The 27,563-nt window shown below is 39.7% G+C and overlaps 2 protein-coding genes across 5 annotated transcripts; both read right to left on the bottom strand.

Annotated features, from left to right (window-relative positions):
• Window positions 1-257: 257 nt before the first annotated feature.
• On the bottom strand, window positions 258-27,376 carry cpne1 (copine I). 3 transcript variants are annotated; one of them, XM_086293152.1, is made up of 16 exons: window positions 27,262-27,376; window positions 9,227-9,355; window positions 8,956-9,135; window positions 7,506-7,580; window positions 7,347-7,418; window positions 6,892-6,975; window positions 6,585-6,674; window positions 6,402-6,500; window positions 6,233-6,319; window positions 5,709-5,768; window positions 5,386-5,519; window positions 5,147-5,201; window positions 4,914-4,968; window positions 4,359-4,492; window positions 4,035-4,271; window positions 258-3,367 (listed from the first exon to the last, which is right to left on the bottom strand). In XM_086293152.1, the coding sequence occupies exons 2-16, from the start codon at window positions 9,353-9,355 to the stop codon at window positions 3,251-3,253; spliced, it is 1,608 nt and encodes a 535-aa protein (XP_086149278.1). In that variant the 5' UTR covers window positions 27,262-27,376; the 3' UTR covers window positions 258-3,250. The 3 variants fall into 3 exon arrangements, with proteins under 3 accessions (XP_086149278.1, XP_086149279.1, XP_086149276.1); XM_086293153.1 differs by lacking the exon at window positions 27,262-27,376 and adding an exon at window positions 21,209-21,282; XM_086293150.1 differs by lacking the exon at window positions 27,262-27,376 and adding an exon at window positions 10,542-10,836.
• rbm12 (RNA binding motif protein 12) lies at window positions 17,639-27,378 on the bottom strand. Of its 2 annotated transcripts, XM_086293149.1 has the most exons (3): window positions 27,262-27,378; window positions 23,702-23,768; window positions 17,639-21,417 (listed from the first exon to the last, which is right to left on the bottom strand). In XM_086293149.1, the coding sequence occupies exon 3, from the start codon at window positions 21,387-21,389 to the stop codon at window positions 18,687-18,689; it is 2,703 nt and encodes a 900-aa protein (XP_086149275.1). In that variant the 5' UTR covers window positions 21,390-21,417; window positions 23,702-23,768; window positions 27,262-27,378; the 3' UTR covers window positions 17,639-18,686. The 2 variants fall into 2 exon arrangements, with proteins under 2 accessions (XP_086149275.1, XP_086149274.1); XM_086293148.1 differs by lacking the exon at window positions 23,702-23,768 and having other exon boundaries at window positions 27,262-27,371.
• Between the last annotated feature and the right edge of the window lie 185 nt (window positions 27,379-27,563).

Below are 27,563 nucleotides of genomic sequence, written 5' to 3'. Positions count from 1 at the left end.
AGCACAGATGATCAGATAGTTTGACCAGCTCTGAGTGTGTTCGACTGAATATAAAGAGCAAAGCCTCCCTTTCAACCCGATGGAGCTGAAACATGAACGTCAGTATGTTTGTGTGAGAAATCATTCATGCTGAGAGGTAGACTAGCTAAACAAACTGTCGTCCTTCTCTCAGTAAGTAAAGATAAGAAGAAAATGACGTTTTTACAAGAACAGCAGCAGCTCTTCCAATGAAACACAAAAACCACCACGCTTTCCATTTCCCAGTTTTTATTACCATCTTGAGAAAAGCATTCTTCACAGACAGGTTTATTATTGGTTATACTGGTTTAGTTACACAGGTAAGTCGATAGTAGTTAGCCGAACAAGCAGTGGAGCTGCTAGTCACATTATGCTGTGGCTCCACAAACTATTCTAATCACAGCCTGCAGCAGTGTGGGAATACTATGGGAGATGTAGTGCTTTATCATTATTAATACCTAATCTTAAGCTTAATTTGTTGATACTGTGGGTTTGTGAGATGACTGCACCATGTGACCAATCAATATGATCAACAATTGACTCCTAAAATATGTTTTACTAGAACAAAAATATATTTCAGTATTCAACATGTGAAAACAGAAGTTTCCCTTTCTTTAGAAGCACCAGGTGAGGGTGAAGGTGAAAAACAACCTGTAAGAAAAAAAGCTTTCTACTGAATCTACTAATGTTTGGTACAAAAAAACCCAAAACAACCAAAATGAAATCACTATTGTTCTGATTTTATTATCTTTTTCTACAACAGTTTAGAATGTTCTGTTTGCAGAAGATTCAAACACTGCAGACCTGTTTCTAAGACTAACCCTAACCCCTTTGCCACAGCAGAAATAAACCAGCAGCTCCCGACCTAAAGGCTTGGCATAGCGCAGATCATGAGATGAAGAAAAGAAATTTAAAGAAAACAAAACACAAACTGACTTTTCGCCCAAATTTTGTCCAATACGTGGAACTTTAAAAAAAAATAAATAAAAATTTTGCCGTTGTTAAAAATGTATTTAAATGATACGGATCTTTCTGTTGAACTGATCACAGCTGTTAATACAGTAGTTGTGTGCGCTGCTGTGACAATTATAGTCAGTTCTGCAAGGAAAAGGATTTTGGCAAACAGTAAAGCAAAACAAGGGAGATGGTGTTTTAATAAGAATCAGTTTATCCCATTCAGCTGATCTCTGAACTTCTGTGACAAAATTAGCAGAGGATTCACTTCCTGCGAGTCTATCAGGACGCTGTGCAGAAGAGGTGGCTTTCTATCACCCATATTCATGGTGAAATACAGTTTCAATTAAAAATAGATAAAACAACGTGTTTGATCACTTTTGCCTGACCTTTTCCCCTGGAGATCTGATCTCTCAGAGTTTTAATTGAAGAAAATCAAACCAGCACTTTCATGAGACTGAAACAAGAAATCTTGGCTCAAGTTAAAATAAAAATACAATCAATACAGAGTACAAGAAATTGACCTAAAATTAGCTGTGAAAAGCGAACATTGATGTCACTTTTCTTCTTTTCGTTTGCAAAAGTGATGATGTGACATGAGTAAAAAAAGCTCAATCTTGCCATGAGTTTGGAGGTCAAGACACCGACCACAAAGTCGAGCGTTTCAGTTTAACCAAGCACTTCTTTTTCCCATTTTTCCTCCTTCCTTTCCTGCATTTTCTCTAGCTAATCTTTTAAAAAACAAAAAAGGCACAACATCTAATAATTGTTTAGAAGTCTTTACAGCTGAAGCTGTGGTAACAGTATTTTATAACAAAATTAAATGTGACTATGCTGTAAACATATTTTGACACGTTTTAAATCCCAGCATCCCAGGCTGTAGGAGCCATGTTTATCTTGAGGTTTCTTAAAGTGTCCACAATGCTTGCTGTTTTACGACTTCACTGCGTTTCAGTTACATAAAAGCTTAGTTTGATTATTAATTGCTTACTTCTGCATCTCATGTTTTCCTTGGCATTAATCCTTCAAAGCCTGGACATGTTGCTGTGATATGGAGTTCAAGCTTGAATACAAATTCATGTTTTAAAGTGTTCGTGTTTGCTTTGGAAACAATTTTTTTCCAACTTCAATAACATCTTATTTGCATAGGATCCAAATAGAGCAGTGATGTCACTGTGCAGCACAGGTGGCCATTTTGGCTCCCAGGATTCATTCAAGTGTGAAAAGTTTTCAGGTTTATTCAAAAAGGCACTTTACTGTCATTGTTCTAAACTTTGTTTGACTTCACTTTGCACATTATGTTTGATACTAATTGCTTTCTTATAAAGCACACATTATATTATCTTTAATGTCCAACCTCGACTCTATTTCAATCAATTGATTGCAGTTGAATTGCAGACGTTCAGATTTACTAGTAACCTGCAAACGTTACTGACATAATGTGCAAAATGGAGCTCTGGGAGCCAAAATGGCAGCATTAACAACCAGCAGCACAAGAGAGCTATACAGAAACATCCAGGCTCAAGTAGCAAGAAAGAAGCTAAACTAAGGCTACACTATAAGGCAGCATTAAAGTCTATAGTAAGGCGGTAGGTGTAAAGCTATATATCATTTGTAATATAATCTTCCAGCAAAGTGCAAGGTATTGGCACATTTAAAAAAAAAAAGCTAATCAGAGCAACACACACACAGAGCTGAGGAACCAGGAGCTGCAGTGCCACTCATGTCCACTAGGGGCTGCTGTGATAAAACTACATTTAAACGAATGAGAAAACCCAGACATCTGTGCAGATTTTAGAGATCACATCTCCTCTGTCAGTAACTTTCTTCTTCTGTTAGAATACATGTGGAACAAAAACAAGACACTTTTTCTCCTGTGTGTGTGTGTGTGTGTGTGTGTGGCTCTTTGTTATTCAAACACATGCTAACAAACACATGTGATCTGCATAGATACTGTGGAAGCAGCAGAAGGAATAAATAATCTGCCATTTCTATTCTAAGATTATCATTCCAGCTATAGAAGACAAAGATCTGGAAACAAAGACATTCTTAAATGGAGTAAACAAAACTGGGATGTTTTCCTGTGGCATCCTGATTGGCTAACAGCTGAGTGCTGTTCTGCAATTGGCTAACACATCAGCGTGGTCCTTGAAGAGTGGTCAACTTTGTGGCTGAAGGCCGAGTGGGGGCATGTGGTCTAGCGGTGGGTTGGAATGACATGAGGGTGGGCCTTCGGTTTTGGGGAATGTGAGGGTGGGCTTTAGGGCATGCGGAATGTTTAGGATTTAGCAGCAGCCTGAGATTTTGGTGGATCCAGCCCTCTCGTTTTAAAATAAGAGACCAGCTGATTGGGAACCTCAGCGAGCACAGACTGAGCCAGAGCAGCCTGAGGAGCCTGGAAAAAGAGAGAGACGTTGTTAATGATTTCCTCCAACACCACAGAGTCCATGCACAGAAATGACTTCACCCCCAGAGACAGGTTAACATTTAGAGTATATTATTTTAGACCTGAACAGGTTTTAAATTAAGAAAATATTTTCTGTTGTTGATGCATTTTTGTTTTGTGCCCTCTGAGGAGAGTGGTTGCATGAATTGAATGTAGAGACTTATCATCATTTCTATGAAAGAAATATCCCTTCATCTATAAAAGTACACAGGTAAATCCAGCAGGGTAGTTGGAGGGAGGGGTCAGCCGTCAGTATAAAACAAAACTGGATGAGAAAAGTTGTCATTCTGGAGGAAGATGTAAAAAAATAATGTCCTTGCATTTCATTAAATTCAAGCAAGAATCCACCTAAATTCTGTCTATATTTGCCTATTTAGGCACAGTGACTGCACTGTTTTAGTGGAAAGCATCTAAAAATCTGCTTTGTGCCGTGTCGGCATGAGAAGTAATGTTTCTGTTTATCTTTCAGGTTTTCAGCATAATAGTTGTCATAAAAGTTGGAATAATATTAAATTTATAACTAAAGAATTAAAATATTAAAATGATAGGCCACAGGAATGAGTCCTTTGTAACTGAGCCTGAACTTTCTTTTAGTCTTCTTATGCATCACACTTACATCTGCAAACTGTCTGTACGGCACAAACTGGACAATGTCTCTGGCGACTGATTCTCCAGTTGTTGACCTAAGCACACCGTCATCTCCATCCAGAAGCTCCATGGCCTTAAAGTCAGCTGGTCCTACCCCCACAATAATGATTGACATGGGGAGTCTTGATGCCCGAACGATGGCGTCCCTCGTCTGGTCAAAGTCAGTGATCTCGCCATCAGTGAGGATCAGCAGGACAAAGTATTGCTGCAGAGACAAGAAGATACATGTCAAAGTTAGACTGTGTATTTCAGGCTAATTGTCTTAAGCTTTAGTTGTTATGAGTTCACTCACAGCGGCAGCATTAGCCTGTGCGGCACCGGCAGCAATGGAGGCAACGTGGTTGATGATGGGGGAGAAGTTTGTTGGTCCAGAGAGCCTGATCTGAGGCAAAACCATCCTGTAGGCTTCAACAATCCCCTGGATGCCTAAGAGTGGCAGCAGCAAAGCAGAAAAACCAAACTTTAAAAAGAAAATCTGTTAACTCTTCCCTCCTTGGATGCCTACTAAGGGTAACCATGTTTCTCCTTTTTGAACTGAGCGGTTTCTGTCACTTTTCAGGTCTGCTTCAGAACAAAATGACTGTGTGTGCATCAGATGTTAGTGAGAGAGATCTCTTCCCATGCAGCTACCTTTGGAAAAGCCCATTCTAATGCTCATCAAATCACATCTTTATTGATACATAATAAGATGTTAAAACTCATGACTAAGGGTACAATCTTTTTTTTTGTCAAATAACAGCTAAACTATCTTAAATAAAATTTTAATTAATTCTTCCTTCACCTGTTTTTTAAATGGAATAATCTAGTAAATCATATCACTTTTGAGGTACAGTAAATGTGTGTGTACCTTGGCAGTAAGGGTTAGTTGGGTTGAAGTTGAGGGCGAATTCGTGGTGTGCCGCCTGTAGGATCAACAGTAGAACGGTTTAGTAAACCGGACATAACTGATTTAGATCAACGAAATCAAATCAGAAAATTACAAAATAATTTTTACACCTCAGGGAATTAATGATCTCTCACTTCAGAAACAAATAGAAACTAAAGAAACAGGCTTTGTGATTGGTCGGTTAGAGAGCTGACCTGGTAGTCTGGAGGTAATTTGGCTCCAAAACCGAACGCTGGGAAGAGTTTATCGCTGAAAGAGGAAACAAAATAATGACTGTTAGACATAAAGATCAGAAACATTTTCATTTCACCAGAGGTTAGAGTGCAGTCAGGAGAGCAGAACAAGAGCTTAGAAGGCTGCAGAGTTTAGAGTTTAAGGCTCAGGTTGGAGATGTGAAGTTGTTTGGGTGTAGTTTGAGTGAATGAGTACTGACGTGTCATAGTCCTGGACCACGTGGCCCACAGACCACAGAGCAGACAGGTACTGGTTCAGCCCATCTGCACTCATATAGTGGAGAGAGTTGGGTGAGCGAGGATCACCATTAGAGCCAGTGAAGTCAATCCCAACCTAAAGCGTTCACATAAAATTACTGCGTTAGTTTATTAACTTCTTTTTCAACTGCTCAAGTTGATTGATAAGTTGTGATCAGTAGCTGAAAAGTCAAATGACAAAGATAAGCCACCCTTTGAGTTACTGAGCTTGGTTAGATAAATTACACCACTTAAAATGTGTGCATGTGAGCTGGCGTTGACATACGGTGAAGTTGATCTGGCAGCCACCCATCACATAGTCCAGGAAGGTGTACTGAGTGATCAGCTGCACACAAACAGAGAATCAAACATGTTTCGATGCATGCATCTTTACTAAAGATTCACTTCCGTCACGGCAATAGTCACCAACAAGCCAAGCTGACAGAGCTCTGATTAGCAGTGAACAGTTCAAGAAAACTCAATGAATAGAAACTTCAGCTCAAGAGAGGAGGAATCTGTTCAGTCTGTCTGACAGTGGTTTACACAGTAACTGTAGAGGAAGAGTAGAATTAGTATCCCTAAGCTGAACTTTATGCACATCGTTTTCTCATTTGTTTATTTTTATCTGATATATGTTTTTGATTTACTTGATTTTATAATGTTAATAACCATGTAATGTGTACTTTCTTGGGCAGGTCCCCATTAAACAAAAGTGAGATTTTAACTTTAAAGGAATTCCCATTTAAATAAAGTTGAAAATTTTAAAAAAGTAAACCCCTTGAAGAGAACCCTGTGTCACGTAGTCTTTACCTTGCAGCTCTTGACAGAGACAACTCCAGAGTTCTTGTAGCTCTTCTTCTTCTTCTGTTTCTCGGGATGGATGCAGTCAAATTGCACCTGGAGAACAACACGGCACAGCTCAATAACCTCTCAGCAGCAAACTAAAATACGTCACGTGTCTTATCATCGCTGGACTCACCGGTGAGCCGTGTGCTGTTTTCTGCATATCGGAGACTTTAGTGGTGAAAGAACCAATCAGATCATGAGATCCATCACTGTCGTAATCAGAACAATCCACCTGCAAAGGAAGGACAGGATTTAATGGAACAGTTACACATTTGATTGGCTGTCATGAACTGAGGTGGATTCTAATTGGTGGAACCTTCAGAGGTCTTTCAAGGTCGCTGTAGCAGAGAGTCTGCAGAGGGATGGTGAACTTCTTCCAGGTTGGATTCAGATTGTTCTTCACAACCTACAAACAGAAAACACAAATACACAGAAACAGTCCTCATCTCGGTCATCTTCACCATAATTTTCTGTTTGTGCTTTTGTAGTTTTTCCACATGATAAGCTAAGAGTGTTAGATGTTTAAATATTTTGTATTTCAGCAACAAGAAAGAGTTTGAGAAGGATCGTAGCAATTAACAGCCATCTCTCACATGAAATAAGGTGTGTGCATGTGTGTTTACCTCTGTCCTGTGGACCAGCTGCCATTTTCCATCATCTCCCTGTCTAAAAAACTCCAGGAATGGATCAGACTTCCCAAACGTATCCTAAACAAACGGAGGACAGCATGCTGCAATCTCATTTATTGGCGATGCATTTTACTAAGCTGTGAGGGTAGATTAGAAAGCAACACACATACTCTGATATAGCTGCATGTCATCAGTGGCTCAGATATATAAAAGGAAAATTCAGTACACATTACCAAACTCTTTGTAATAAAAATGAGAGTCTAAGAAAAGCTCAAAATTAAAAAGCTAAAAAATACACTTAAATTATGTTTTTAAGCACAAAGGTGAGGAAAAATAAGACCGATGGGGAGTATCAAGAAACACCATCAGCCATTCAGAGCAGCTGTTCATGAGATCAAACCTCAGTGAGTAATAATTAAGAATTAAATAAAGTAGGAAGTAGAAGATACCTTCTTGTCAAGGTTTTTAGCCTCCCACTCCAACTCAATGGCTCTGTTGTCCTTTATCTCCTCTGCTGTGATCTACACACACAGAAACACACACACTTATGTTAAAGTCACAGTCATCATAATCTTGTTTTATTCTCAGTACAGCGATACTCTACATACAGTGATGGTTCCCTTCCCAGCAGGTTTGCCCTTCTTCAGCTGCAGAGGTCTGGTCACAGTTTTGCTGGAAACTATCTGAAACACACAGAGAAGGTAATGTTTGCAGCTTAATCATTGACAGCCAGCTCCCAAACCTGAATTTGCATAACACAGTTTGTCCAGCAGAGGGCAATGTTGACCTCAGAGGAACTTTTTAGTTTCTTGCCTAACAAAAATAAAGTGTTGTTGAACATTTTAATGGATATCAGATTATAATCTTATATCAGCTTGCATGCCTCAAACCAGTAGACTCAACCTGAATCTGTAAGTTTAAAAAAAAAACAACAACAACAACAACAAAAACGCCATTTCAGAATTAAAAACAGCCAATCAGCTGCAGCACAGACAGCATAGCTCGTTATGGTTCAATGACACCACTAGAGGGCGCCAGCATTACATTGGAAAACTGCAGAATAATCTGCATTGAATAATCTACACTAGGGGTGTCAAACTCAAATACACAGTGGGCCAAAATTCAAAACTGGAACAAAGTCGCGGGCTAACATTAATATTTATTGAAATATATTTATTCCTCCAGATATAAGAATGAATCTTTTCTTATGGACTCAAACACGTTTTGCTGAAAAACTGAATATGGAACAAGCAAAGCTTAATACTAAACAATATATATATTAGCTGTATAATACCAGTAGGCCAGCTCTGAGAGTTTGACACCTATGATCTACACATTGTAAGACTGGAACAGCTGATCGTGAATCATTATGTTAGTTAAAAGAAAATTTATTTGCAACAACTTTGCACAATAATTAAAAACCGTGAAACATTTCCTGCATCTCAAATTGTTTATTTCTTGGTCATATTCAGCATATTTTGCATTTCAGCTAGTTTCTGACACGTTGCCAACAAAAGTTTTAATGAAAGTTAATGAGTTACAATTCCACTTTCAATAAAGAAAGTGCATCTACTTATTTCAGTAACTTTATAGTGAAACTTGTGTTATATGATTGATGTCACATACATTTATGAAAAATGTATAAACTTTATAAAAAGTACCCCACCCTTGCCCACCCACCCCACTAATCTGAGCGACCCCCATCACTCAGGCCGCTCGCAAACACACTATATTCAGACCAAGTCTGTCTTCTTTTGCACTACTCCCAAGCACTTTGCAACTTGTACTCTAATGTGTGCCTTTCTCTTATTTTTGTATATATTTCTCTTTTTTATATATATGTCCATCCTATTGTATACATTTCTCCTGCTTCCTCTTGGGAAACTGGAGAAAGCAACAGACTGAAAGTTACAATTCTAACCTACAACAGTTGGGACACAAAAACAAACAAAAAAATAAGCTTGACTGCATTTTGAAGAGCTGAACCTTAGTCTACTGAAAAATAGATTCTAATAAATCTGGTATTGAAAGTAATAGCTGATCACATTCGGTGTGTACCTGGCCAAGTGTGATCTCCACCCCTCCCAGGTAGTCATCATCACCAAGGTCAGAGCTGGAGTTGTCGATGTCGTAGACACCCAGCTTCAGGTTCTGAACTTTCTCGAAGTGATAATCCAGTCGGAGACGCTGACTGAAGGACGGGCTGGAGTTGTTCTTCAGACGCTCAGTGCGGCCCAACTGACGCAGAGAAACACCAACAGGATTCTCACATTAGAATGAAGTCTGAAGCCAAACAAAGCTCTGTTCTGAAGCGTGACTGTCATATTACCTCAGCCCACTTATCTCCTCCAGTGCTCTCCAGCAGGACACACAGAGGATCAGACTTTGACCCCACATCTTTATCCAGCAGGTTAGCACAGGAGACACTCAGCTCCACCTTGCTGACACAGTCTGCCATCTGAAGGAGGAGCAGAAAAGAAATTAAAATCAGCATATTTCAGAACTTAAGAGTTCAATATCAGCATAGCTTACAGTGACAGCTGTAACGTTAAAATAGTCATTCAAGAGTAGAAATGTGTGTCTTTACAGCAGTTATAGTACCCTGTATCAGAAAAAAACAACTGCAAATAACACCAATGCTTATCCATAAGCACTGAATCACTAGAAACACAAAGCCTCAGGTTACCCAAAGTGGCCACAACAACTCAGCCGCTACAGATCAATATAAACACAACATCTAATCACTATCATACTCTTCTCATCTCCTGCTCCTGTACATTAGTTAAACAAAAACACGCGTTGGTAACAGGATTTTTTTTTTTAACCATACTGGGTCTTTGCAAGCAACCACCTGGTCCAGGAAGTGAGTCAGTTACCTCATATAACCTAAGTGCTGTGTCACTTTTGGTCAACTCATTATACATTAATATATACTTTAATCATATTGATTAAAAATAAAAACAAATTATTTTATATTTGCAATCCTGATAAGTTTCCTTTTGGTAGCAAGCCAAAACCTCTTTATTGGTATGCCACTCAAAACCGGAAACTTTCAGCAGAGTTCCCTAAGATGTCCCCAAATGAAACAGCAGCTCAAAAACACCACAAATGCAATCACTCTTTAACCACAAACAGCTGCAGAATTTAAATGAAGTTTGGCAAGATCTCAGTTTTGTGTTCTGCAACTTCCTGCACCACAGAGTCATAAAACAGCCCAAATGTAAGACAGCATATCTCTGATGACTGTATTCATTTATCTTTTCCACATTCAAAAGAGGCCACCGGTCTCAGACACTCAATAAACAGAGGAAATGTGGCGGTATCGTCTTTATCAGCAGCCATAAAGTCAGCCAGGCTCTTCTATAACAACTCATGTGACATATTCGCACCATCTGCCACCTGATATGCCGTTTTCATTACAAACTAAATCAACAAAAGGAGCAGAAGCAGGTAAAGGCACCACCCGCACGAACTTGAGGAGTAGCAGCCCCTTAAAGGCAACATCAGCATGAGATTGAATGGAGATTTGACTTGACCTGTAAAACCAGTTACACCAGCACAATTCTCCAACACACGAAGTTCACACACTCTCGCACAAGCACACATTTAAAGAGAATTATGCCATCATAAATGCTAAAAATCACCTTATTGGATCCGTTATATTTTATCCCCTTCAAACAGGAATAAAAACCAAGGGCGGTGTACAGCCACTCCCACAACCCGCGAACGGAAACTACTCCCTGTTTTTTCTGTTAAACACACTAAAGAGCTCACTAAACGTTATCTGACCAGTTTATCAGGATTTCTAGTAAAATACACGCCACACAATACAAGCCTTGAGTAACTGAGACGAAAATAACTCCGTTTGTCGTTGCTCGAAAGCCTTCGATGTCACGGGAGGGTGGTGGCCAGGCTAACTATTCTCTGATTGAACATGCGGTTGCGTACTCGACTCCTGATTGGCCAAAACAACCGTCAGTAACGCCCTCTGATCCCGAACAAGAGTACGGTGACGTTACTACCTTTCACATGTCCTGTAGACTCCTTCACAATAAAAGCTCAATAACGCCAAACGCAATCAATCCTCCCACTCATTTAACTTTCCAATCACACTACAGCCGACCAGGTATAATGCACATTGTTGAGTAATTAATAATTATATTAGTAGTAATGTTGGTACAGAGACAAGAACAACAGAAAAGAAATCATACCACCTCGTTTAAACCTTAGCATAGCCTGAAGATATTATTATTACACCCGCCTCGGAATTAAGCTGCTGCAGCAAACGGGGAAACTATTCCAAAGATTACTGCACCAACAACAAACCAAAGCTGATAACCCCAAACACAACGATGACAGGACAGAGAGAAAAACGTCCAGAGTCCCTGAGATCTTGCATAATTAAAGCTTTACTTCCAAACACAAGCACAACAAGACTTAAAGATATGGTAAGGATTAAAGCATATCCCAGTGCAATAATGCAAAAATGTTTAACAGTGTTACACACTTTAACACAATTCATAATCCTTGAGGATTATAAATCGTACAAGTAATTTATAAATGATCATGACTGCATCCCATCAGAGATAATATTCAGTCCACCTAATTTTAGTTTAAATTATCATGGCTGAACAATCCATCCTAATATGTGTATTGTTTTTGCTAAAGTCCAGCATGTTTACGAGGGTGGTAATATTGCTACAGAGATGTAGCAATATTTGGAGATTTATGTATGCATTTCCAATTGAAGATTTATTTTTTCCAAATTTCACTTCAAAACTGACCTAATAGAAAAATATTTTATTAATATCTATTTAAAGCTTTCAACCTCATTTTTATGTCCTCCAAAGTAGAATTCCCGTTGCTCTTTTGTAACGAAGCTATAAGAAAGATAATGTGTGTTGGGGGAGGGTGCTATTGTTTTTGTTTTTTTTCTTCATCTGACTTGATGTTTGAGGGAAAAAAGATCATGTGCTTTAAGACTTAAACGTTTTAGTGCTTTTATATTGAAGATCACATACTTGGGCCGGAAGTGCTATTGTAGCTGCAGTTAAATGAATGAATGATGAAGCAGATGTACTGTGGTGATCAGAAGAAGAGACCAAATAGACTGAACAACAGTCAGAGCAGAGAGGAAACAGAACAAACTGCACACAGCATGAGTCACCCTCCCCACAGAGAACAATATGGTTTCATTTTATTCATCCTTCGCAGTAGAACCACAGTGCAGTCTGAAAAGCAACACAGAAACACACCAGGAAAAGCACAAACAGATAAATGCAGTACGGAGGGAGAGAGGGTAGGGGAGAGTATTGTTGTTTTATTTACCGTGCAGATCTCACATGCATAAACAAACAGAGCTCCTGCTTCAGTGATTCTCATTCTGTAAGGATCTCTTTCCCTGAAAACTACTCACACCCTTTTCTTAAAAATAAAAATAAATAAAAATCTTTGGGACTTAATTGTGAGGAAATATGTTGAAAGTAGCATACTCCATGGTTTGAGTAAGATGCAGCCTCAAAAAAGAGCTGGAATAAGTTTGCACCCAATCCATGCTATAATAATGTAACAGGAACCTTAAGCTAAACATTATACATTAAACATTATATTATTCTTCTTTAGCCCTAATTTTATGTTATGCTCATCAAAAATAAATAACCCTGAAACTCACGCCAACTGTCTAAGTTGGAAAAGCATATGCACTTGCTAAGTTTATCATGACCTCATGCAAGACCAAAAAAGTTGAGAAAAAACAGCATCTGCAAGAACCCACAGGGCTCAGATTACCCCTTTTCCTCCATATCTATCTGTATATCTATCTAGATATAGATAGATATCAGTTTTAACATTACCTTAGTGTACTTAGGTGTTAATTTAGCTTCATGTACATTTATTATATTGTTAGACTCACTGCATGATTCTATACAATAAAAATGTTGTTTCTTTGTTTTGTTCATATTTGGGTCATTAATTTGCATTTCTGTAAAATCCATATGATGAAAGACTTACTAATTAACAAATACTAATATTTCAACATTATTATTATTAAAGTTGAAGCAGCAAGGAATCTAGAAGTGGCATTAAGAAAATGCTCAAACTTTGTAGGCATATGTAAGTGTTTCATATGCCTTAAAAAGAAAAAAATAATACGTGATCAGTCCAGTCAATAATCTTTCGCACAATTTCCTCCATTTCCACAAGTGGACTCCTCCCCATTCTTTATACACCACTTCTCATTCAAGGATAAAGAAGGTAGTATATCGTTTTCTACTTAATTATAATATATATATATTTTAAATTACTTATTTGTTCATCCAACATCACTAGGTCAGGTTGCCTACCTACAATTATTTTGTGAATTTTGCATTTACTTAGCTGCATGTGTTTACATTTTTTAAAATTATTTTATGTTGTAAAACTATTGTATATTTGGGTTAATGTTACTAGTCATTTATTTTCAACTGATTTTCAAATCATTACCAAAATAATGCTAAATAGGCGGCAACTTTATCAGAAAATGCCAGTCTTCCAATCTCCGCCATCTAATACCGCTATATATTATATAAATTGCATATAAAAACCCATCTACCAGTTGCTAACTATGAACAACAGGTAAAATATTCTGTAATGTCTATACATGACCATCTATATATTGCCGTGGCTCAATTTGCATTCCAACGCATACATCTACCTTCTACACCATCTATAGGCCTCCAACAGGTAACTGTTACTAATAGAATACCATTCACAGAGCACTATTTGCCATCTAGACAATGCTATCTGCAGAGCACCATCATCTAACAATCACATTCAATCCACATCTATCATGTGTTGGTTACTGGCCAGAAGCCTCTGGCATCAGCAATACCCTTTACCTTTTACAACCAACCACAGTTTACATAGCCCACCTTCTGCACCATCTATTGCAAGGGTGTTGAACTCCAGGCCTCGAGTGCCAGTGTCCTGCAGGTTTTCGATGTCACCCTGTTTCAACACACCTGATTCAAATGATAAGTTCATTACCAGGCTTCTGGAGCACTTCGAGACATGTTAGGGAGGTAATTTAGCCATTAAAATCAGCTGTGATGGATCAAGGACACATTTAAAACCTGCACCGACCCTGGAGTTGGACACCTGTAATCTATTGGCTACCAACAATCACTTACTAACCACAGACTACCTTTGACAGTATACTATCTACCTTTGACAGAATATTGTCAACCAGCACTTACTTTCTGTCCACAGGCAACCATCTACATTTGTACTGTACCAAAAATCAAACACTATGTTATTATACACATTCCTCTATCTACCATTGACATAGCATATTCTATAGAACGGCATCCACCTTAAAAAGCCATCAAAAGTTAACCATTTTCAGCCATTTAACAACAACCACTTTCTATCCATAAGTCACTATATTGGCTACCATTTGTAAGCCGTTGTTCCATCCACAGGCTACTACTATCCAAAACAATATAATCTAGAGGGCACCATCAACCCTATATAATCATCAACAGCTTACCAAAAGCTTCCCAAAACACTACCATTTACCTGAAATCATGTTCTATTCTTCCTCCGTTACATAGTAAGTACTATATAGACTTCTATCCACGGGGCATTGCTAGGCATGATTTACCTTCTATAGGTACCCTTTTAGAAAGCTATTACATACCATACACTTCCTATAACTTAAAGTCTAAATGCTACCAGCTACCTTCCAGTGCTCTTATGATCAAAAGGTTACCATATATAGGCTACTATCCACCAAAAATTACTTCCTATCCACATGCTACCTTGTACTAGTTGCCATCTACAAATGAAATGCTACATAGGCTACCATCCACAAACTACTATTCACCACTTAACTGCCAGCCTTTACCTTTGAATCAATTCAGTTTTAGTCATATAGTGTTTTATTTATGCAAGTGTAAATTTATTGATATCACAACAGATGTTTCCTCAAGGAGTTTTATGTTGTAAAACAATAATACAAAGAAAACTCCTATGAGCAAGCCCTTGCCAAGAGAGAGAAGAAAAACAATTTTAACAGGAAGAAACCTTCAGCAGAACCAGGGTCAGGTTTGCAGATGGCTGCCACTCCCTGAGCCTGTGCCTATAAAATCTTAAAAGAGCTCAATCTACCACAAGTTATCTACAGCTTGACATCCATAGGTTTAACTCGCCTACAGACTACCATTTACAGGCTACAAAAACCCCCTCTACTACCTTCCAAGGAGTTTATACAGGCTAGGAGCCATCTAATAGCTACCATCGCTCATAAGTATGTATCGCCTTCCAAACATTGGGCAATTTAGACAATCTAGTGATTCAAGGCTGTAGGCCTGCCACCTGCTCCATTTTTTTGAATCATTGAACAATTATGGCCTTGAAAACTAATCTAGGATTAATGATATTGGTGCTCTACAGGCAGCACCAGCACTTTTCAGGGTATTGTTGATAAACTATGTGAAATTCCTCATGTGCTTTAAATTTCACTCACCTGCAAGATCTGCCTTCTGGATGTCTATTTATCAGGAGGGTGGAAAGCAGCTGAATGATTGACAGCTCAGTAGCAGTCACGCTGGGATAATTTTTACCCCTGCCTCACACTCACCCACCAAAACACAGGTACTGCACAGACATGCATCCTTTGCAGACCAATTGTCAGAAAAAATAATTTTCTCTTTAATTTGCACTGCATTTTCTCTTCACTCCACACACCAGCTTCACAACAAAGACACAGTCATCTTTCCCAGCAACCATTTTTTAAAGACAGTGCTTCAGTTCTCTTTATTACAGCCTGCTTATCTCCCACAGTTTCACACAAAGTTCAGCAATGCATGCACATATTGTTGAACGCTGTTGTACCTGCTTGGAGGTTAACCATATCCAGATAGCAGACGACTCCTCTTCAGACAAAACTACCTCCACTGATGCTCTCCACTACCTCTACTCAGTACAACAGAGTTGATAATACATCCAAAGGCTTTATTTTAAGTTTGCAGCAAATAAAAAAATAAATAAAGCACATCGACAAAAATGAGAGCAGCTGAGGTGACAAATCAAAACTTTGACGATTTGGTTGAAAACTGTCCTGTAATTTGGGATAAATGATCTTCCACAAATTGGTTTGAATTTGCTCAGAGAAGAGTTCAGTGAACAACAAAGGCTGTCATAGAATATCATAAACCTCTTGTTCATATATGACTAGTGTTTGTTTTACCCTGTCAGCTATTATTTAACTCTTGGTTTCAGGATGAATTTAATTATGAGCTCTATTTTGTGTGGAGAATTAGACAACATGAATACTGCTGAGGCACAAAGGTTTAGTGAAGTTCTGCCTTCATGTCCCATCATATTTCTAAGGGAAGCCTAAATTTTCACAAAAAGCTACAGCTATTTTCTGCAGCTACAATGTACACACAATGTGCTTTAGTTCTATAACTGTGCAAGAATGCATAGGCTCTTCATAAACAATTCCACTAAGAAAGCATTTAACTAAATTCCTAACAAACAACAAAAAAACAGCTGAAAGTGTAGTAGTAGTAGTAACTGTAGCGCAATTCACCTGTAACATGCTAGACAGTGCTCCAGAGGTTTGTTGCTAAACAATCATTTTAAAAACGGCAATGAAAATTTTCTTGGGAGTCAGCTTCCCTTTTAGCATCACAGCAGAAGTGGTTAAAAATAGTTTTCAACCAAGTATTCTAGGGACTGGAAAAAAACCCCATTGTGTACTTAACTCAGTTACTGGGTCTTTGCTGTCATAGTAGTGGTAGTTTCATGTAGGGTTGGGCGATATATCAAATATACTATACTATGTATGATGACTTTTTCCACATACAATAGTTAAAATGGCCTTAACATAACCATCTAGTATAAATTACTTATTTTGCATGTAATTCCCCCCGCAGCCAACCCACCTGGCCGGGGGGGGTAGGGAGTATATTACCAGACTGGGAAAAACATGGTGACAGCAGGAGTTTCAGACAAGCAAGGGAATGAGACTCGCTAGCTAAACAATGCTGTAATTCGCAAAACATGCCATAGAGCTATTACCGTAAAAGGTAACTGTGAGACCTGCGACTGTTCTTGGTCAGTCGTTTTTATACTCACTATCTAGACTTTTGTTTCTGTAATTTGAGGTCATCAAATGTTTTATTTTACAACTTTTATAGTTATAAGCACAAAAGAGCACCTTTTTTGTTTTATTTTGTTTCAGGAATTCTTGATGTCCTTTTTTTGTTGCTATGATCTTGTTTTGTTAAAAGTCTAGTGTTAACCACAGAAAGAGATTTACTGTGACAGTATAGTCAAACCTCTGTGTGCAACTGATGGTTAAAAAAATGTTTAAACTAAAGCATTTCAATTGATTCAGTCATCTTATTCTGACTGTTTCAAACAGCAAAACTTTCACGTCAGCCTTTTTAAATTGTGCCTTTGTTTTTTTTTACATTGTCTTCCAACTCCAGAGAAAATAAAACCATTACATGTACGCCTCCTCCCCCCAAACACAAAATCTCTCTACTGTGTAAAAGAGAACGGATAACTATATAGGTTCAAGTTCTTTCCCATAATAACGCCTATTCATATTGAGTTGAAGATGTCGATATTAAAGGTCACCTGTATTGGAAACAAGTCCAAACGAGTCTTCCATTCCGCTTCTACAAAAATAACTCATATTCAGTCAATTTCCATCATCAGACAGTGAAGAGCAGTCAGAAAGAGCTCATCGCAGGTGAGGAACATCCTTTTATTAGCTAAAGTAAAGAGGACTCCACATCATATAGGGTTATACGTTCATACAAGTTTTTCACACTGACAATAGAGAGAAACAAACATAAGCTTAAAGAAGAAAATATCCAAAACAATTATGAAACAACAAAAAGCTACCAAACTAAAAACACTACAGACTTCATCTTAGCGCTCTACAATCCAAACATCTACTGAGCAAGTGCTGTGGAAAAAGGGTGGCATTGTTCAAACACAGCGAGATGATAAAAAATGTGAAAAATTAAAGAAGTTCAGCAGCCCCTTTTTACAAAATAAAACTGAAGTCAGCAATCTGTCCATCCCACACACTCCACGTATCAACAGAGGACTGTTGCAACACAGATTTGAGACAACATTTACTATAGCAAGTGTCTTTCTTTTACAATGGCCACAAAACTTCAAGTCAGTAATACGTTTTCCACAGCAAAGGGGCATGTCAACATTTCACCAAAGCAACATTTGATCATTGCAACATAGCTTTTTTAAAATCATGATTTCACCACAGCAACAAGGAATGTGGAGAATTACAGCAACAGAGCATGTTAATATCGAACCACAGCAGCGCAGCATATTTAAGCATATACAGCAATATTAGCATAGCAAAAAAACAACAAAAAAGACACACAGAAAAACCTAAAACAGTTGAGTGTGTTCGCTGCATCATGAGTTGACATGATTTGGAAATAAGCTGTGATGTCATTAACAGCTTGAAAACAAAAGGACCAAAATCCTCCCATCATCATCATAAGCATCATCATCATTACAATCACAGCAATATTAATCATGATACTGTGCTATCAAAGTCAGTGGAGGAGCTGCAGAAAAGAGCAAAGTCATAGTTTTCTACTGCACAGACTGCAGGGGATCTGGCTTACCTGCCAATATCTACACAAAGGGACAGTCACAGCACAGGGCAAGGTCTGAACTGTGTCCAAAATCTGGTATGGTTTAGGCTGGCTTTGTTTCAACTTGACTTAATCCAGGTAATTTTAACTACAGTCAGTGTAGGGGCTTTAACCAAGGCTTATCTTGACCTTGCGTGCTCCAATAGGTCGATCATTGAGGTCCATAACTGCAGCAGTGGCCTCCTCGTGGCTCTGAAAGGCCACCATGGCCTCTCCAGTTGGCAGGCCTTTCTCATTAAACTGTAAGCAGACTGAGCCAGGCAGCACCTGGTAACCGTAAAAGAAATCCATGATTTCATCCACTGTCACGGTGAATGGCATGTTCTGCAGCTTTACAATTGTTGGGCCAGCAGCGCCACGCTGACTGCTAGGATTATTGGATCCTGCGGGGGCTGGCTGGTTGCGGAGACCCTCTGCCCCTGGAGTGAACACTGGCTGTGCACTCACCACTCCACCACCTGGACGCCCCTGGTTGTTGTTGGCCCCTCCCCCTCGGTTCTGTCCTCCCACACCTCCTTTTCTGTTGGCATTGTCAAAGGGTACCAAGCCTCTCAGCCCATCCTGGCTGAATGGACCCCCTCCTGCAGCTCCACTACGAAAGCCAGGTGGCTCCAAGATTGGCGCTCCAGGAAGGCCTGCAACTAGTGGGGGAGCCACGCCCAAATTAACATCTCCCAATCCCGCAGCCAGTGGTGGGAGAGGAGGAGGGCCTGCTAGCCCATTTCCTGGAGCTGAAAATGGAGTCACAAATGGGGGGCTGTTGAGGTTCCCCATAGTGTTTCTGAGAAAGTTAAACTCCTCACCACTAATCCCAGCAAATGGATTGATTTGGGGTTGCTGGGGAATTGTTTGGGCTTGTTGGTGGTGGTTTTGGTTCTGCTGGTTCTGGTTGCGTTGGCCCCTCTTATTTTGGGGTGGAGGATTTCTTTCAATTTCTTTCATCTGATCAAAGGTCACAAGATGGACAAAGGCATCCCGTCCATTGAGCTTTTGACGGTGCAGTCTTTCAGCTTTGCGAGCATCTTCTTCAGTTCGCAGTTGGAAGATGGCTTGTCCTAAACCGTTGCCATGGCTATCTGTCAGGACCTTCAGGGTGTCCTCATAGATGCCCACACCCTCCAGAAAGGCTCGAACATCCTTCTTGGAGATGTTGTAAGGTATGTTGGTAATGTGGGCGCAATTTCTGGGCGTTTTTAAGCCATCCTGGTTCTTGCCATCACCCTGTGCTGCTTCACGCTTGCGGATGGCATCAATCTTTTCTAGCATTCCCTTACGGCTGATTGGGTGAACCTGAATAAACCGGCTGCCCATATACTGCATGTGAGCACCTAGAGCTCCCTTGTAGTCCTGTTCCGATTTGAATTCAAGAAATCCCTCTCCTGTGGCTCGTCCATTGGGGCCATAGGCAATGTAGATACTGTCTTCTACAATGTCCAAATTCTTAAAGAACTCCTTAATCTGTTTTTTGTCTGCCTCATAAGGAAGGCCCTTTAGGTACACACAGAACTCCTGTCGGTGGGGAGATCGCGACCTTGCTCGTTGATCTCTGCCTCCTGCCTCTACATTACCACGGCGGTGCTGCAGATCTTGTGACTCATTACTGCTATTTGATTTGCTGCTGTTGTGAGGAGCATGGCCTGCCAACCCATCATTGAGGCTGGCCCACTGACGCTCAGAGCCAGGGGTGATCTCAATGAATCTTTGGCCCATCATGCCACCTCCACGCTTCACTGCTTCAAAGCTCTCCTGGGGTGAGAAGAACTTGACCATAGCTCTACCAGTTGGCCGCCCCTGTCCATCCCTCATCAGGCGAACAGCATCAACCCCCAGACCCCGAAAAAATTCCCTGACTTCCACCTCTGAGCATGAAAATGGGAGGTTTTGCAGCAGAACAAACAACTCATCAGGATTGCCAGCTCCTCCCCCAGTGGCTACGGCAGCAGCCGCCTTCATGTGGGCTTGAAGGCCAAGTGAAGCCAGAGGAGAAAGAGGGTTAAATAACATATGGTTGGGTGTCCCAAGAGGAAGGCCGGAGCCTAGTCCAGCTGGGGGAGGTAGGGAAGGGTTGAAGGGAGGTAGAGAGGACATGTGCGGAAGGTGTGACATAGGAGGCACTGGAGGTCCTTGGGACAGTGGCGAAACAGTAGGAACAGGAGGAAGGGAGGAGACTGGAGGAGGAATTGGTATAGTAGGGAGTGTGGGCATAGGAGGCATGGAAGGCATGCTGGGAAGTGGAGGGATGGGTGGGGGTCCTGCATTAAGAGATGCCAGTGCTGTGGTGATTGTGGGAGCAGAACTGTAGCTGTTGGGGAAGCTGGGCACCACGCTGGCCAAGCTGGTTGCAGCTTTGTTATTTGGTGGCTCCTGAGATGAGCTTGCTGCCGTCACTGCAGTCGGGGTGTTACCAAAACCCTGATTTCCATGGCTACCGCTTCTCCCCCCTGCCCCAGACTGTACTGTGGGTATAGGGGCAGCACTTGCTTGACGACTGGCATTTCCTGCTGTAGGTGCAGCAATCTCCACAGCCCCTGCCCCAGCCTCAAATCTCCGGCGACTGAGTTCAATCATATTCTGCATTTCTGTCTTGCTGCTAAGCAACAGCGACACTTTGGAGCCCTTAATGGACCCACCTGTTCGCATCATGCCCAGCCGTGCGTCCTCATCTGTGGCGAAGACGATGAAAGCCTCACCATGTTCACCCCCCACGATGTGCACTCCCCCATCAGGAATGGTGAGGCCAGAGAAGAAGTGCCTGATGTCCATGGTGCCAGCCACTATGGGCAGACCCTGCAGTCTGATGACTACCGCCATACTGACTGCTAAACAACAGCCCTAAAACCTGGGGAGAAAGCAACACTACCATCAGATGAAGAGCAGAGAGAGGGTGACCAATCGTTTCCAGATTTTTTTTTTTCTAGTAAACTTGGATAGGAGTCTCTTTTGCATAGCCAGCAGTGCTTACAATTTTAAGCGCTTCATAATAACAAGTTCTCAATCTTGCACTCCTTTTTGTCTTGCCATCTGGAAACCAAAGGTTTTTTGGAAGGGGTTTGGGGAATAGAGGTAAGAATTTTAAAAATTTGCACAAAACTGTCAACTAAAACAGTCTCTCTGAACCACTTAATAGGTTAGCTAAACTTTCATTTTGATAATTAAGCAATCCTGCCCAACATATTTTACTAGACCACAAAACAATCTTAAGCTTTAAACATAGCTTTAGTATTGAATAACTGACAAGTGTTAAAAACAGTGCATAGCAAGAACAAAGAAATTGTGCTTAAAGAACAGCAAGAATTTCAGGCAGGCTTAAAGACAGGGGGAAAAAACAATCCAGATAAAGTTGACGCTGTGATGATATGTGGTATATTCTCTCCTAAATTGTCATGAATTGCAAATATATAACATTTAAAAATTCTGAAAATTTTTTTTACATGCCAAAAATGAGACTCATTTGTCATCTGTGATATCTTTTTGTCCTTCTAAACCATGCATGCACCTGGCCAGGTCAAATTCTAATCCTCAGTAAAGCTTATCTGGTTTGTAAAGACAAGTAGCACAGCTTTTGTTTCATTCAACAAGCATTTTCAGGTATCAACATACCTTCAATGTGAATTGTGTGCACAAAAAGAAAACTTTAACACAACTTGTTTTACTTTCAATACTAGATTGCATAAAAGCATCTGAAGTCCAGGGTTTCCGCCAGTGTTTGAGTATCAAGCATTAAGATGGTTGCATTTTCAGGTCGTGTTTATTTAAATTTTATTTAATTATGAGCTAAAATTATGACTGTTAGTTAAACACTAGCTACCGTATCTTGTACGCCTTCTGTTTTTAAACATTTGTCAACAAATTTTTTTTTTTAAAGTGTAGCATTCACACCAAATGTGAAGCAAAGTTTTGACAAAAGTCTATGCAAGTTCATGCGGGTAATGGAAATTAAGGCAAACCCACGTGTATTCATCTTTCTCTCTATTCTCCCAGAGACTAGCGTCTTCTGACATCACCAACATTTAGAAAGTGAGGACCAGTTTAATGCTGGTGTTAGTGGATTGAAGGAGCTGTATGGTCGAACAGGAAAAAAACTAAAAAGCTTGGAGAAAAGTGAGCAAATTTGAAGATGTTCTTGTGAACATTTAGAAATGATGGCAGCACTGCAGTGATTTTTCTCCTACTGGCCATTATGGCCAAACATTTGTGGATTCCATAAAACTACTCAGCAAGTGTACTGGCGCAAGGTGAGACTTTTTTTTTCATGTTTGGTGCGAACACTCTTAAAACAAATAAAACAAACATACTAAAATAAAATGGACTGAAGTAGCAAAATGTTTAATACCATTTCACCTTTATTTTTCAACTAATATCTGCCCAATTACATTCGCTAATTATAGCAGGCAAAAATCATCCATCGCTGTATACAAGATTAACTGTGATTCAGTGCACTGTAGGTCTGTGCCATATCATATTGTCCATGACAATACTGATATAACATTTTAAGTGACATAAAAAAGTCATTATCCAATATCACTGCTATAGCAATACTATGTTTTTATGAACCCTACCCAACCTATCTGAAATGGGAGTTTCTTTAGCAGCCTCCAAAGAAGCACAATAAAACATTCAGCATTTTTTTGTCTATATCATGATTAAAATATTGTGATACAATTTTGAGGCTATATTCCCCCCCCCCCCTGCCCTCCTGCTGGTGTAGCCTATTGTACTTGATCTTCATGTGTACCTAGTATTCATTACTTTGGTTGAATAGTGCCATGTTAATACTTCCTCCTCCTTTTTCTGCTTTTTCTGGCCTTAGGTACATTTAGTAAGGCCACTAAGTTATGGCGGAAACCCAGTGAAGCCCAAAGAGGGAATTTTTAAATGTTTTAATTTTTGTTTAAGATGAAACGGATGATGAAGTGTCATTCAACCCAGTTTGTCTAAGGTTTATCAAGGCCTTGAGTCTTTGCAGTGGTACTCTGGAATATTGAGCCCTAATAAACTGGCTGCAACAATAAGGTTCATTAAGTTGTCTATCATGCAGTACAGCGATATTGCTTGTTTATTCAACTATGGAATCATTCGTGCAACAGTAATCCTTTATAAATCTCATGCAACTTCCAACTCACCAATGCAACTAAGCTGTGTGTATAGTTTCACTGTAACAGACAGAGGTTTTCTGCAGGATACTGAAACCTGGTGAAAAGGTCAAAGAAACAAGCATTCCTGTTTTTAAAAACATCATCAATGAATTCAGCCTTTCACAGAAAAGAATGGTACGTTGAGCCATTTTCAAGAAGGTTTTGACAGGATGTGCTTTATCAGTTTCAAGTATTTGCACTCACTCAGTTAAAAAAAAATGCTGAATATTGCACAAGTAGTATGTGGTGGAAGAGTTTAGCCCTACAACTAAAAGCTGGTCTTATCACGGAAAAGCACACGAAAATTGTTCTATAAGCTCCATGGACACTAAAACTGGAAATCTTTTCCAACAACAGATCATCATAATGAGACAGCAAAAAGAAAAACTACTGCCAGAAGCAAAGAAGAACTCCAGTCCAAAGTTCAACCTCATCATGACTAAGACTAGCAGTGCCCACAACATATCACACTAAACTAAAACATTTAGGCTTCGTAAACCAACAACATGATGACTTCAGCTACGAAAAAATGTAATTATCAACAAATAGATAATAACAATATCTGAAAACATTCAGCAATGCCCACCAAACGTCAAAGCAACAACCCAAAAAACCAACCGATCTGGCAAACAGGTCGAAGGCAACATCACAGTGTTGACCAAATCCAGCAGACAACACTTCAGCATCTGGCTTTAAAAGAGCACAACAAGCGGAACAAACCAAACCAGCAAATATGCAACACATCGTCAGCAATTAACACAAATCATTGGGACAACTATTACAGAAGTAACAACAGTAACTTATCAATTACAGCAACATTTTCAACATTTTGTCAAAAGCAAATTTAGATATATGTAAACCAGAGCAACATAAGCATCACGTCAACCAGAGCAACATTAGCATCATATCAACCGGAGCAACATTAGCTTTAAGTAAACCAAAGTAATATCAGCAACTAATTACCAGCACAGCACCAAAGACAGCAGCTGAGCAGAGGAGAAAGTACAAAGCAATGAGTTGCAGAGGAACATGTTTGTATGCCAGGATGCTACCCACAACTCAACACACCCACCAAAATCAGTCTGGACATTAACATTAGCATTATCAGCGTCAGCAGTGTACCCACTGCTTTTTTAAACTAGATTTTAAACAATTTCATTCAAGACATCCACTACCAACATCAACAGCAGCAAGAGGATAAAACACAGCAGAAGAGGAAACAGCAACAAACAAATACTGTCAAAGAATCGAGTAACCAGAAGCAAGTTTAAACATTCAGCTTGTATTAACACAACAGAGACACAGTGAAGCTGATAAATCACACAAAGAAAACCAGAAACTGATTTTCAAGAAAGAAACTTCAGAATCAAAAGGAAAAACACACTGTCTTAATTTGTTGGTTCAAAGCTGGAACGCATAACTGGCTGTCAAATCCATCAATCAAAGAGTGGAATTGAAGATGAAAAAAGTAAGACCATAATCTACCAAAGAACAAGAATGAGGAACTCTCCATTCACAACATTCAGCATGTAGATCAAGTCTCAGATGGGACAATGAGACTGCCTCTGGGATGAAGCCCAGAGCACACCTGAGCCCTCCTTTTTCAGAAATGTCTGATAAAGAAAAATCTCTGGCACAGAGCTCCACTGGCCTGCGCAATGCACACTGAGCCAACAGAACAAAATTAGAAACCACTAATACTGGAGAAACTGATAAATATTCCTGTTTGCTGTGTTCAGCATCCAACAGACCAACTGGGGAGTCATTCACAAACTCAACTAAAGCCCCTTTCAGACATGCACCTTTGATGTGAATGTTTAGAAGCACTGATATACAAGTCTCATGTTTGATTAATAGTGTACATGAAAGGCCATACGAAGGGATGCACCAATATATTTGGCCAAATTGACTCATTAATCTTACATACTGCTGTGTGAGGATTAGTTATGATAGTCATATATTCAAAATGTCACAAATTATACATTTATGAAAAAAAAAATTCCTTGTTATTACAATTGTCTGTTATATTTTAACATGCAACTCTGCTCCTCACTTATTTCCCAAGAAGGCATCACAGCAGATAATTTGGCAGACATTTACACCGAATACCCATCCTGATAAAACTCTCCCTTTTATCCAGGCTCGGGACCAAAACCATGTTTGTGTCTCTTCCCAGTCTGAGACACTTAAGTAAAAATGTTAGCTACTACAACTTGAAGTGGAAAAAAAATCCAGTGCAAACTTTTTCAGGTAACGTTGGCAAAGCAAAACTACCTGCAGAGATCTGGGACTTAAGTAGTTTTCCTTATTGAATGCTATTTCTGACTGAAGTTTTCATCCCTGTTGTTAACCTATTTGCAAATAAGATGATTTACCAGTTGCTGTGGTGTCACATTGGTTAAAGAAAGTGTGAAACAGTGCTGTCACAACTGTCCACAATTCATTATAATGGATAGAGAATCAAACCATTCCAATGCGTTTACTTATGTTTTCTAATAAATACTTCTAAAAAATACCTATTTCTATAATTTAAAAATTATAAAAACAATGCAAATAAACAAAAACATTGGTGCATCCCTGGTAATGAGTGTGAAAAAGACATAACTTTAGAGTCAGTCTTACACTTTAAGCTGTTCTTTATGTTGACAACCTAAATCTTGACTATGCACTTACCTGTAGGAATTACATAAAAACAACAGGCGCATCATCGTCATAAATTCAGGCTATACAAAAATATGTAGCATTGGCCTATGTTGCATATATTAAATCATGATATTAACGCTACAGTGTAACGGCATGTATACTGTATACTACATATTTTAGAAGCTCTCTCTCGGTTCTATCATGACTGAATTAAATCATAATGATCACAGGGGAGAGCTGGGATTGCATATTTCATATCTGAAAAGGGCTGATGTTCATAAACCAAGACCACACATCAGTTAACAGCTATCAGAAACGTCCCCACATGGTCTCCATGACTACTCAGCCTCATCTTGAACAACATCCTCTCTGACAACATCGCGGCTCAACGCTTAACGTCATTACCCAAAGCCGGGGTTTACTGGTTTCTACTATGCAGTGACGGACGGCATTGTATCGTAGCAAATATCGTTCAAAACCTTCCTCCATGCCCATCACTCCACTCAATAAATACACGACAAGAACACGAACTGACGCTCAGTGAAAAATAGAAAAATGTATATATCTGCTTGCGGCTACGGTTAAGACACCGTTTTACACAAAGTCTGCTTACACTTTTTCTTATGCTAACAGTCATTACGCTTAACAGGCATTCATAGTCTACGTGGAGTTTATACAGTCGTAGCTAACTATCAAATTTTCAGCAGATAAGAGTGAATGTAGATTATACCGCTTAGCTTCCTAGCAGGCTAATGCTCATTAGCGACCTAGCTGACTGGGGTGGTTGCTTTGTATGTGTGCGTGTCTGTGTGTGAAGTGCAGCGGAACAACGAGCAGGCTGCGTGCTTTCATCGGCTCCCGCTGTGATTTCGTCTTTTAGCGAGCAGCCGCGGATGTGTTCTTACCGAGAAATTTGTCAACAAACACACTGAGGTTTAACTCATGAACGCGGGTCTTTTCTTCTCCCTTCTGCAAGCTGCTGCTACGACTGCACGAAATGTCGGCACAAACACCGCGATGACAGGCGTGATGACGCGAGAACACGCAGCTGGGGATATCCTGATTGAGCGACATCGCCACCTGTCGACTGGGGGAATTAAGTAGTTTAGTAGACCTTGCCTTATCTATCCCACTGCACCTTTAATCACTCTTCTTGACAACTTAAGTTGTTTTTGTAGATTATAAAATTACGAATATTTTATAATAT

This window comes from Aulonocara sp. 'chitande type north' Nkhata Bay, linkage group LG5 (genome assembly GCF_057382095.1).
Source record: "Aulonocara sp. 'chitande type north' Nkhata Bay isolate Kocher_YH1m ecotype deep benthic linkage group LG5, A_spYH_male_GT1.1, whole genome shotgun sequence".
Classification (NCBI taxonomy): Eukaryota; Metazoa; Chordata; class Actinopteri; order Cichliformes; family Cichlidae; genus Aulonocara; species Aulonocara sp. 'chitande type north' Nkhata Bay.
The sequence above is the reverse complement of the archived record's forward strand: the minus strand, read 5'-3'. Positions and strand labels throughout refer to the sequence as shown.

Excerpts from the sequence above, each read along its gene's own strand:
- cpne1 (XM_086293152.1), bottom strand. The coding sequence starts at position 9,355 with ATGGCAGACTGTGTCAGCAAGGTGGAGCTGAGTGTCTCCTGTGCTAAC. Across the intron at positions 7,419-7,505 it reads CTGGGAAGGGAACCATCACT|ATCACAGCAGAGGAGATAAA; the intron begins GTATGTAGAGTA and ends CTGTGTGTGTAG. Across the intron at positions 6,501-6,584 it reads ACCTTGAAAGACCTCTGAAG|GTGGATTGTTCTGATTACGA; the intron begins GTTCCACCAATT and ends CTTCCTTTGCAG.
- rbm12 (XM_086293149.1), bottom strand. The coding sequence starts at position 21,389 with ATGGCGGTAGTCATCAGACTGCAGGGTCTGCCCATAGTGGCTGGCACC.